This window comes from Denticeps clupeoides, chromosome 7, assembly GCF_900700375.1.
Source record: "Denticeps clupeoides chromosome 7, fDenClu1.1, whole genome shotgun sequence".
Lineage (NCBI taxonomy): Eukaryota > Metazoa > Chordata > Actinopteri > Clupeiformes > Denticipitidae > Denticeps > Denticeps clupeoides.
The window spans coordinates 22376712-22388555 of NC_041713.1; the positions used below are offsets into that span (position 1 = coordinate 22376712).

The 11844-nt window shown below is 40.9% G+C and overlaps 1 protein-coding gene across 3 annotated transcripts; it reads left to right on the forward strand.

Moving 5' to 3' along the window:
- The first annotated feature begins 1076 nt into the window (after positions 1 to 1076).
- saal1 (serum amyloid A-like 1) lies at positions 1077 to 9996 on the forward strand. 3 transcript variants are annotated; one of them, XM_028986694.1, is made up of 13 exons: positions 1077 to 1118; positions 1195 to 1396; positions 1900 to 2001; positions 2548 to 2631; positions 3987 to 4066; positions 5180 to 5239; positions 7339 to 7454; positions 7941 to 8094; positions 8496 to 8578; positions 8834 to 9013; positions 9098 to 9258; positions 9560 to 9652; positions 9749 to 9996. In XM_028986694.1, exons 2-13 carry the CDS (start codon positions 1232 to 1234, stop codon positions 9839 to 9841), a joined length of 1371 nt encoding a protein of 456 aa, XP_028842527.1. In that variant the 5' UTR covers positions 1077 to 1118; positions 1195 to 1231; the 3' UTR covers positions 9842 to 9996. The 3 variants fall into 3 exon arrangements, 2 of the variants coding, with proteins under 2 accessions (XP_028842527.1, XP_028842528.1); XR_003750331.1 differs by lacking the exon at positions 9749 to 9996 and having other exon boundaries at positions 9144 to 9258; positions 9560 to 9651; XM_028986695.1 differs by lacking the exon at positions 1077 to 1118 and having other exon boundaries at positions 1125 to 1396.
- The last annotated feature ends 1848 nt before the right edge of the window (positions 9997 to 11844 follow it).

Consider the following 11844-nt stretch of genomic DNA (forward strand, 5'->3'; position numbering starts at 1 on the left):
ATAAGTGAAAGTGAACGATAATAGCGCTCTAGTGGGAATCAGTGGTATTTGTGTCAGCCAATCAGTGCCCAGGGCCTGGATTTTGTTAGTTAATGTGAAAAGTAGTTGGTCCTGATATTGAGCCTGTTTCATTTACATTTACAGCATTTACCAGACGCCCTTATCCAGAGCGACTTACAATCAGTAGTTACAGGGACAGTCCCCCCCTGGAGCAACTCAGGGTTAAGTGTCTTGCTCAGGGACACAATGGTAGTAAGCGGGATTTGAACCTGGGTCTTCTGGTTTATAGGCGAGTGTGTTACCCACTAGGCTACTACCACCCTGTTTGGGACCTTGTCACACAAACAACTTATATCTGTATGATCTTACAGTAAAATTGACCTTGTGATGACTTATTATATTATCTTTATTAAATGGATCAAATATAATGATATTAATTCATGTATTGAAAGGCGTTTGATGATAGTCAATGTCAGTGTTCAGTACTTCTGTAAGGTAAACCCTGCCAGGTTACAAAATTTGAAAATGGTTAACATTTGAGAATAATCATTAATAATTACAGAAGTAATAAAATGTAACAAGTTACATTACTGTCATATTGAATAGTTACACTCCTATTACATTTTTTTTCTTAAATCTAAATAGGGTAACTTGTAAGAAATTACATTTGCAATGTAATGTAACGATTTGTTGAAAAATCTCAGGTTCTGTGTCTGCTTGTTTCGGTTTACAGGATGGACCTGCCTCTCACAATATTTCAGAAGTATTTTTAAGTCTGCTTGGGGCCGTGCTCACCATTGTACACTCCTTTCATTTGGTTGTGTTTGGCAATTATATTATCATGTTGACAACTACAGAAACATCTCCTAGCCACTCGCAATATGGCGGCAGCGCTGACGTATTGGATCAGCGGGGTTCCAAGGAAAATGAAGAAGTCCCTTCCTCCTCTGTTCATAAGTGCAACCGTTATATTCAATTAAAACAATAATTTCAATTATTACATTACATAATATTACATATAGGTCCGCTGTCGCAGTAATACGCTCCTGTGGTTTTAAAACAGGCAGTCTTTCAGACAGCCGAGGGTCCTTCACAAATACGGTCGCCGCACAAACTTGGTAATTTGAACTAGCTTTGGTGCTAAAAAGATGTGATGTTCAGGGAAGCTACTTTTCACACATCCTTCTTGTACAGACTCTCCATCCGCACCTGAGCTGAGCGGCGATGCGACATGCAGCGTTCCGTAGAGGGACCCGGTTCGCCAGAGACGCGCCGAAACCCCTCACCGCCGCCCGACCGGGACGAGGCGGAGGCGGAGGCGGACGGAGCGGACCGCGTCGGGAGTAGTGTGTACAGCCGACGGTGGCTGTTCGGCACGCTGAGCCGCCTTATTCAGGTGAAATCCCGCCGCGGTGCACAGGAATAGAAAAGAACGAGGCGACATGTAAACTACATAACGACATATTTCACTCCTTAATATTTGATTCTCATGCATCCCGACCAACAGTGAAATTATTGTTAATGCTCCGACGCTCGTTATCCTGCATAATTGCTCACGTCCCAGATCATCTATTTCAAAACGTATAAATAAGTCGTATGGACATTTTGCATGTAATCAGAATGCATGAGATTTCTTGTATTTCTTAATATTCAGAGTAGAATGCAGCAATCTTGAGAGAAGCAGTGCATGCCTACAGGGGTCCGTAGCCTCTACTGGCATTTTAATGTAACGGGATTTTTAAAACCTGAACCTAAAGATGTGAATATAATGGCAGCTTCAGCCTTGTAAGAAAATATAACAAATTCTAGAAATCTGCTATGTGTCCAAAGGAAATGGAAGAAAACATGTCCTTAAATCTCTTGGCCCAAATCTGTATAAAGCTTGTTTGACCCCTTCAGACTGTGACGGAGCAGAACTCTTCTGGCGTGAAAGACTCAACGGAGCTGAGTGAGGAGCTGGAGGAGGAGCTGTGTAAAGTCTGGGACATGGCCATGGACAAGGTAGCAAACCTGGCTGCAGATTCTCTTACTGAGTGAAAGTGAAGTGAAATGTGTCCCCTGCTTTTAACCATCACCCTGAGTGAGCAGTGGGCAGCCATGACCAGGGAGCAGTGAGTGGGGACGGTGCTTTAGCTCAGTGGCACCTCGGCGCTGGAAATGAGACTAGAAAAGTTTATGAATCATGTAGTCCTAGACTAGGCTTAATCCATGAGCAACCACGGGGTGGTAGCACCTAGTGGATAACACACTCGCCTATGAACCAGAAGACCCAGGTTCAAATCCCGCTTACTACCATTGTGTCCCTGAGCAAGACACTTAACACTAAGTTGCTCCAGGGGGGGACTGTCCCTGTAACGACTAAAGTCGCTCTGGATAAGGGCGTAAATGTAAATGTAAATGTAACCAGTCCCAGATAATACATTTACATTCAATCAACACTTCTTTATATATATATTATCCCTCATCTTTTTAATGTTGCTGTTATTTAATTTTACTATTTCTCTAGAATATGTTTTGTGTTCTAAAATTTTTTTTTGCACTGTGCAGGGTGTATCTCAGTTTCTGTTGGAGTTCAGAGCCCAAGATATCCTGCTAGGGGTGATTGCAAAGTCACAATGCTCCCGTCTCACTGTAAGTTCCTCCTAATGCCAAATATATTAATTCTCAGTACCTCTAATATGAACAATTAACCACAGATTCTGATTAGGCTGCATGGTATTGCCTCAAATGTGTATCACATAGATATTATTTTTTGTTTACTACAATTCTTGCTATAGTATTTCCCTGCAGAATAGGACTAGCATTTTAAACAGTAATAGAATTTAAACTTAAAATACATAATAAGTTCCAAACAAGATAAATAAAACATTTCACCATGCACATAATATCCACCATTCGGCATGTTATTATGTCTTCATAGTGCCGCTCAATTAATCTCTTTAAGTATGGAAGTCCAATGATGTAAGTGACTGTAAGCTCACTCAGACAGTACATGGAAAAGCACAGGGCAGATGCTGAAGGTTTTGTGCCTCAGCAATTAGAGTTGCTGTTTGGTAAGTGGAATAAATAAAGTTGCAATTGAAAGAAAAACACATTCTAAATTGTTTAATTTGAATTTCGAAATTCGTTTCGGTATGGATGCTGGTGAAACGGAGGCTAGCTGATGCCGATTATGTTCTGGTTGCACTGGGAATGAAAGCAAAGTCTGGTATGTAAAAAAAAAAAAAAACTTTGACCATGAAAAATGATTAAAAAAAAAATAAAATTATACATGCGTGTGGAGCATGTTGGCCGGCATCCGCCACCACGATAATGTCAAGTTCAGGCTTTTAAAAAGCTGTACTTATTGAGCTCAGGTCTAACTTTTCAGGCCTGATTAAAGCTCTATTCCGTGGCTTCACCCACTCTGTCTATCTGACTGGTCCAGGCTACTCACCTCTGTTGGACTGCAGCACGCGCACTTTCAGACGTACAGGAATATCTGGACAACGGGCATTCAGAGGCTTGCGCCGCCCCTCACAATCTCCGATTGGTTAGAACATGATATGCTCCTAATATGGTTCTAATATGGTTGCTTGAACCACAGGGAGTTTGGAGACATTTTTTTTCCCCGTATGCACGACAAATTTGGTCACACACTAGAGCCCAGACAGAAGAAGCCTCAATAATGGAAACGGCTGTCAGAAGAAACTGGTGCTTTTTCATAAAGCTGAAGGGGGAGATCTCAGGCTGGAGCTCTGCATAAAGTAGAAGAAAGAATGAATACAAGCCAATATCAGGCCTAGTCTCCTTCAGTCAGAAAGCAAGGTCATGCAGCTCTATTTCTGTTTATTATCATAATTTGCACTGACGTGTTTCAGCATTACGTCTTTGTATGTCCATTCCAGGTTTAGAAACGTTCACCCGCTTACCCCCTGGGAGTTTTATTGATGGGATGTTGCAGTGGTCTCACAGCTCCAAAACGTATGTCTGTTTTTCTGTTGCAGGAGATATGCGTAGGAATTCTGGGTAATATGGCCTGTTTCCACGATAACTGTGTGGCTCTGAGTGAAGATGCTGATTTGGGGTTTGTAGCGAGTTTGTTTCTTTCTACAGTGTCACCCAACCTGGTTACTTTCATGGGTTAAAACCGATCAGGTTAATGTCCAATTTTTTGTACAATTCTTAAAAAAACTCTCCAGGTAAAACAATGGCACACCAAATCAGGCACAATTAGGTATGAATAGTACATTTAATTTAATTACAGGTTTGTAAGCCGATTGATTACTCTTAACAGTATCATTTCATGTAGGTACACGATCCAATGTCAGGGATTTTGTCAGATTACATTTAGGTGTATGATCAATAGATTATACAAAGCAGGTGCTCATGATCATCAATTTCACATATAAAATGAATCACAGTCATTTACCAGCAGTGCTATCAGCTCAGAACTGGCATGATCCAATGGGACCCAGGTACAGAGAAGTCTGACCAAAAGTGGCCAAGTCTGGCCAAGTGACTCAGCTATGAACAAAAAAATAAAACCTATACATATGGGGCACCCGTAATCAGAAGGTTCAAATCCCGAGGGTGATGGTTAAAAGCAGAGGAAACATTTCGTTGCATCACCGTGTTCTGTGCTGCAGTGTCTCACAATCACTTCACTTTCACATTATACTTTTCAGCCAAGCCCACGTCCTTCGCAGTGCTGAGCTGTAACAATAAGGGTCGTGTTGATATATAAATATGATATTTACATATATAAGACAAGAAAGTGTGTAATTATGTGTCACACAGAACAATCTTTAATGATGTTTTGACTGCTCTCATACACGCTGATTTTTAAACCCACACCCATCAATGAGTATCATTGAAAATGTATCAAGGTCTTTCTGTAAATCCTGTGTCAATGAAAATACAATTAGTTCACTTTAATTTATTAAATTTAATTTATATTTGTAATCTGACATTGGCTGTGTCATATAAGTGAAGTGATTGTCATTGTGAAGCACAGCCCATGGTGACACAATACAACATCGGGATTCGGAAACCTTCCGATTACGGGTCCGTTTTCTTAACTGCTAGGTCACCATTGACTAGCGTGTAATGTCAAGTTGGATTTTTACATAGATTTTCTCCTATATAGATATATTGCATTATTAATGGTTTCTTTATGGTTTCTCTCTCCCATCTGTAGTGCTGTGGCATTGCTTCTCTTAGGGGATACAGACCCCGCTACTCTTCTGGCGACGTGCAGGTTAGAACCGAGTGCCTCTTCACAGTTTTACAGTGTCTGCCTCATATTGGTTACAGAAGTAACAGAAATAAACCACGCCATTTATGGAGGCATCGAAAATGGGAAATTGTTGCATCTTTACTCTTAACTCACATCTTAAAATATTTTTTTTTAATCAGGAAGTGCAGTTACTTCAGAGGTAAATGTGAAAAAAATAATGAATACAAATAAGTGGTGAAAATGCATGTACTTAATGTTGATTTTGTTTGATCTGCTTTATTAATTACTCATCTTGTTTATTACCTCCTTACCTCTGCTTTATCCTGTCAAATTCCACAAATGGTATAATCCCCACTCAGGTCACTGCAGCCTGGACCTTACACTACATACCTAACCCTAAATGAAATCTAGGGTCCCCCAATTATCCACATAAATATGTGGTGTTTTTTCATTTAGAGGACTGTTTCTTCTCATTTTCTCATTGATTTGAGCAGAAATATTACTAAAGATCTGCTGTCTCCTGCTGTATGGGAATATGTGGGGAGAAAATTCACTTGCTGATTTCCCAACTGCATTCAGAAGTTGGAACCCATAATAGATCATAAAAAAAGAAAGAAAAAAACAGCTCCCTGGCACGCTAAACTTTATTGCAATGCACAAGTAAACCAATCAACGGATCCGCCCCGAACACGCTATGAGGCTTCATTCTTTTGCAGTTTTGTATGTTAATGCGTCATCAATACAGCTGAGCCCATATGGGAGGCATATGTGTGTGTTTGTTTAGCCTTTTTAATGCTTCAGATTACATGTGCATGCAGTCCTGTTGTAAATCTAATTTGACCTAAAATGCGGCAAACACTTGTCTTAACTTTATGATCACAACCAAGATCTAAGCAAGTCAGTGATAAGGTGGCTCTCCAGGCGCCACGTCATCTGTGTGTGTGTGTGTGTGTGTGTGTGTGTGTGTGTGTGTGTGTGTGTGTGTGTGTGTGTGTGTGTGTGTGTGTGTGTTACCCATATTCCTCTACATATTACATCAAAACATGTAATATGCTCGTCTAAGAGTTCTATTCCCCCTAGATTTAGTAAGGCACTGACAAGGGCAGAGACATTTCTAAAGGCGGTAATGGTAAATAGGGTGGTAGTAGCCTAGTGGGTAACACACTCGCCTCTGACGATAAAATTTAACAATTCATAATACATTTCAATGGTTTAAGTGTATTGTATAATGGTCCTTCATAAATATCACATGCGTCTATTTAGTACTTATGCGTATCAAATTAATCTTTCATGTATTTGTGCTCTTTTGCGAACCCCAGTTGACAGTTAGGCACTGCCCCGCCCAGCCATCGCTAATTGTTCACACCCTACTTGAGCTTATCCTGGTTTCATCATACCTCCTAGATTCTAAATGGTCTCGGTTGCCCTTTAACCCCTCTGTGTTTAGAGCAACTGTGCATGCAAACTCCTTCTGAGTTTAAATGTGTGAGCCCAGTGACTGTAGGCATAAGTAGTTTTCTTCCATGAACAGTCCACAGTTAGGTACTGCTCAATTAATTGTGGCCGTCAGAGACATCTGAGTACCTATTCTCAGTCTCATCTCCGGCTCTCTGCCACCACTTTGGTCTGGCCGACCTTTAACCTCTCCAGAATTTTCCCTGCACGTCCCGCTTCCCCTCAGGTGTCTGTGTGTGTGTTCATCTGCAGTTAACTGTGTGAAAAGTGGATGTGGATTCCCTGCATCATCTCTCAATAAACTTCAGCAAGTTCAAAATGCTACTGGTAGAATCCTAACAGCAATAAGACAATTTTATGTTCAAATACAAATCTCTTGACTACCTGCTAGTAGACCTCTACTGGGTACGCAAATTACACTCACAAGACTCTGGTTTCTTAATGGTACCAGGAATTAAGATGATCATCAGCTGTAAGGGCCTGTATGTGTGTTTGGGCTAAACAAGAAATAAATGATGATTATGTTGTTGACTTGGTGCAAATTATCACAGAAATACCGTCATAGGTCTAGTGGAGTCTGTTACTCAGGATTGTGGTATACTAGTCAGTATTAGGCAGGTCGTCATGTTTCTTGTATATGCTCATGGGATTTCATGTGTCTGCAGGCTCCTGCTCACCTTTGTCTCTCAGCCTGAAGTTGCTGGTCTGTGGCTGGAGAGGATACAGCAGCAGCCCTCCGTCTGTTCTTACCTCTGCTTTATCATGTCAAGTTCCACAAATGGTACCATCTCTATCTAACTTTCATTGCCACAAAAATATATAGCATTTTATGCATGTGAAATACGCTCTGCTCAAATGTGACTCATTTAGTGTTTATTTGTGGATTATGTCACATTTGTGATTTTGGTTCATGTGTATTGTGGAAGGCTGATATAAAGCTGTGGTTCACTTTAAATGTATTATTTGTACTAAATGTACTTCGGGCCATCCAGATTATGAACATTTTAGAATATTCTAATCCTTACAATGCTTTCTTTTCATTTTCTCATTGAGTTGAATTAAAAAAAAAAAAAAAAAAAAAAAAAAAAAAAATATATATATATATATATATATATATATATATATATACACACACACACACACACACACACACACACACTAATCAAGTTCTGCTATATTTGTGAATTACAGCATTTATTTGTGGATGCCTTCTGTGAGTTAGAAAAAAATTAATTCCAATAAGAGCTTCCGTAAATCTGTCTCTTAGTGGAGCTGCTGCTGAAGGTCGGAGAACTGGTGTACAAGGTCTTTGATGAGGATGATGAGTTGATGAAGGACTGGACGTCTGCTCAGTGTCGCCGCAGTGACCATAACAGTCCTGACTTGACCTCTTCTGTGGTTGAGGCGGCCAAGCAGATTAGGTCAGTCAAGTTGAGCTGTAATCCCCTCTGTGTGTCTGTGCATGGTCCCTTATATTTATAGATGGCAATTATTCACTAACCAAATCAATATTCAAACTACCTGTTGTGAAAAAAGTTCTTTGTCAGTTCCAAACTAAGGTGTTCCACAACAAGTCTACCGTGACCATGGATTCGTGAATTTGAATTTATTTTGTAATAACTGTTAGAATGACCCACCTAGATCTGTTTAAATCCTGTAGACCTATTCTCCAGCATCTTTAATAATGTCCACTCAGTCCCGAGAGACTACTGAAAGTAAAAAAAACATATTTATATATTACTTATATATTTATATTTTCTGTGATCTGGTTTGTGACGAGGGCAAAACTGTAATGAGATGTATTATTGGTGCTTGTCTGCAGAAACGAGTGCCCTGAAGGTTTGAAGATCTACCTGCACATCATCCAGCTTCTCACCACAGTGGAAGAGGGTCTGCAGGCACTGGGTGTGTGTGTGTGTGTGTGTGTGTGTGTGTGTGTGTGTGTGTGTGTGTGTGTGTGTGTGTGTGTGTGTGTGTGTGTGTGTGTGTGTGTGTGTGTGTGTGTGTGTGTGTGTGTGTGTGTGTGTGTGTGTGTGCGCGTGCGTGCGTGCTTTAATTCACTCAACTTGGAAAATGTTTGAAAATGTTTCTTAATGAACTATGCTTGTATGTCTCTGAACTAATTTTTTTTTGTGTGTGTGTGTGTGTGTGTGTGTGCAGTGCGCTTGGATGGCCCAGCTAAATCTCTTTGGTCTTTTGTGTGCGAGCTGTTTTGTGAGCATTGGTGCCAGCCTGATGACCCCCCTCTAATTTTGCTGGAGCAGAAGGATCATCTCTGCCCAGCACTGGCTGTGCTGTCTGCCTTGCATGCAAACCAAGCTCCCCACCACGTACAAATCAGTAAGACTCTCTGACCACATACAGCACAGATTATAGGTGTTGGCACAAATCGTGTTTGCTACATTTCTCTGACTCGTTTGGCAGGTTTGGACTTTGTGGCTAGTCTTTCACGCCTCCTCCATTATCACAGTGAGTGCCAACTCCACGAGACTGAGAAAGGGACAGATGAGGAGGACATGCAGTTAAAGGCGGTGGTGGATTTCACAGTAGCACTGCTGGCTGGCATAATCATGGACCTGCCAACGGTGAGGCTGGTCTTAATTTAATGGCGGTGACTATATTTAAAAAATATAGTCACCGCCAACTGATTGTGTCCCAGTGCATCTGCAAGACGTAGCTTTCAACGAACAAGCAAATCTGTTGGCTTTTTCAGACACTAGTTCAATGACAATATTATGTTCTTTTGTAGATTAATTAGGTACCCCTTGATCTCAGATTTTAGTAGAAATAACTCTTATTTGCAAAATACATTTAAGTTTAAATTGTGCTGATCTCACCAAGTTAACAAAGGGCAACCATATGATGTTTGTGTGTGTGGCGTTACAGGATGACCTTTCTGGGTTGATAAAGGGCAATCATATGACTGAAAAGAATTTTATGTCTGCAGTAAAATACTTGCATCCACATTTCAGCAAAGCGGTATGATTTTTTTTCTATTATTCATGCATTCATTCATTCATTCTTGCATGAAAAAAGACTCTTTGTGTATTAATTCCTAAATGTGCTTTTGTGCAGGTGGACCGTTTAATAGCCATGCTTGATGAGGAGGAACCTAGCCTGGCAGAGGCTGTGAAGATCTCCCTCCCTCCTTCGAAGACAGATTGCTGAACCTACATAGACACAGGGAGACCCCCAGTGTGGACTTTTGTGATTTGTAATCGTGTTATTACACTTATTTAGTTACTCCAACAGACTGAAACGAAATGCTTTTGTAAAACTGTATAGTTACCCTATTCTTTATTATTAAAATAATTTTAAAGGCCCTTTTGATTGTCAGAAATGTTTGGCAACACGAGTTCTAATCCTGTTCATGAGTGTGTGTGTGTTCATTCCAACGCTTGCACACACACACATTTCTTATCTAGCTTCTGCAGCTAGAATGTGCCATTCTTTCTCTTGTCCTGCTGGCGAGAGTTCATGACTGACTTGTCTTTGACCATTCAAGTCTGTTTAGTCCAAGATCATTCAACATTTTAAACCGCTCCCATCTCACCCCTTTTATCTTTCTGCATTACACAAAAACATGAGATAGGCATTTTGACATGGTAAAATACATCTATAATTTCAATACCATTGGAACAATTGTCGAGAGCTTGTTTTGTGAGTGTGCATCATGTTTTGTTGGTTCTGACAACTGGGTCATGTCTATTTTCCTGTCCTCATTTTTTCTTGAGGCCACCTGGATGTGCTGTCCCACTGACAGATGCAGAACAAGTCCCTGACGCAAACAAGGCGGAAACATTATTAGTACAGTATACCTATATTAGGCAGTCAGTTCAGAGTCAGAAGTCAAGAGCCCCACAGTCTAAGTAGGGAGCTCAGTAGGAAGTGGAATTAAAAGTATAGTGATTGTCATTGAGATACAATGCAGCACAGCACATGGTTTCTTTGCACACAACGAAATTTGTCCTCTGCTTTTAACCCATCACCCTTAGTGAGCAGTGGGCAGCCATGACAGGCGCCCAGGGAGCAGTGTGTGGGGACGGTGCTTTGCTCAGTGGCACTTTGGCGGACCGGGATTTGAACCGGCAAACTTTTGATTACGGGGCCACTGGGATTCGAACCCGCAACCCTCCGATTACAGGGCCGCTTCCTTATCTTCTAGGCTACCACTGCCAAATTATTGGGCCTAAAAATCCAGAGCATGAAAGAATCCAACCCAACAAGTATAGTTTTTTTAATGCCTGGATTTCTACATTAAGAGGGAAAAGAAAATCTAACTGGCAGATGCTTGTTTTCATTTCAGCTCCCCAGTATCCATTTTCGCATCTCTTGCGATAATTAAAATCACATGACAACGGTGGCTTAGTCAAATTAACAAGTCAAATTAACATTTTGTTAAAAAAATGTATATTCATTTGAATAAATTTACAACATGCAAAATGCTTTCCCAATCATCAAAATAAATTGCTTGTAGCAGCAAATCATATGGAAAAGATAGGTACTTCAGAACGGATGTGTTTGCTGACCACTCATTTACCGTGCAGTCTCGACCCGACCGGACTAAAATGATCAAAATTAAGCCTGAACCTGACTGGGCTTGGTCTAAGATTTACAGCTCTAGTGCAGACTTCATCCTTAATGTGCTGTTTCATGCTGGTCAGGTAATGTGTGAGTTTGGAATATCAAACTAAATAAAATACAAAAAAATTTTGCTAGGGTGAATAAATGCTGCTTGCAGAGCCTGTAGATCGTCGTCCATCATCTGGATGGCTGCTTACATCTTACTTGCTGTGACTATTGTCAGTCCAGACCATTCAGGCACCCACTCTTATCCAGGCGACTAACACCATACCCATGGCTGCTCATGGCCTTGTGGTGAGGTTGAAAGTCGGTTGTGCTTCCTTTCTTGATGCTTTCTACCCTCACGGCCATGGATGGGGTCAGCAATATCTGGTCAGGCTCTCGGTTTGTTCCACCTTGTCTATCTTGATCACCACCCAGTCGTCGTGTTTGAGGCTGAGAATGGTAGTTCATCCTTAATCATTAGGGAAGAAGACTGAGCTATACATTATTGCAGCATTGCATCATTCTGTCCTGAATTTTCCATGCTGGGTTTATTTGGACCCATTCCATTGTTTGGTGGGCAACCATACCGAATTTTGAATGGA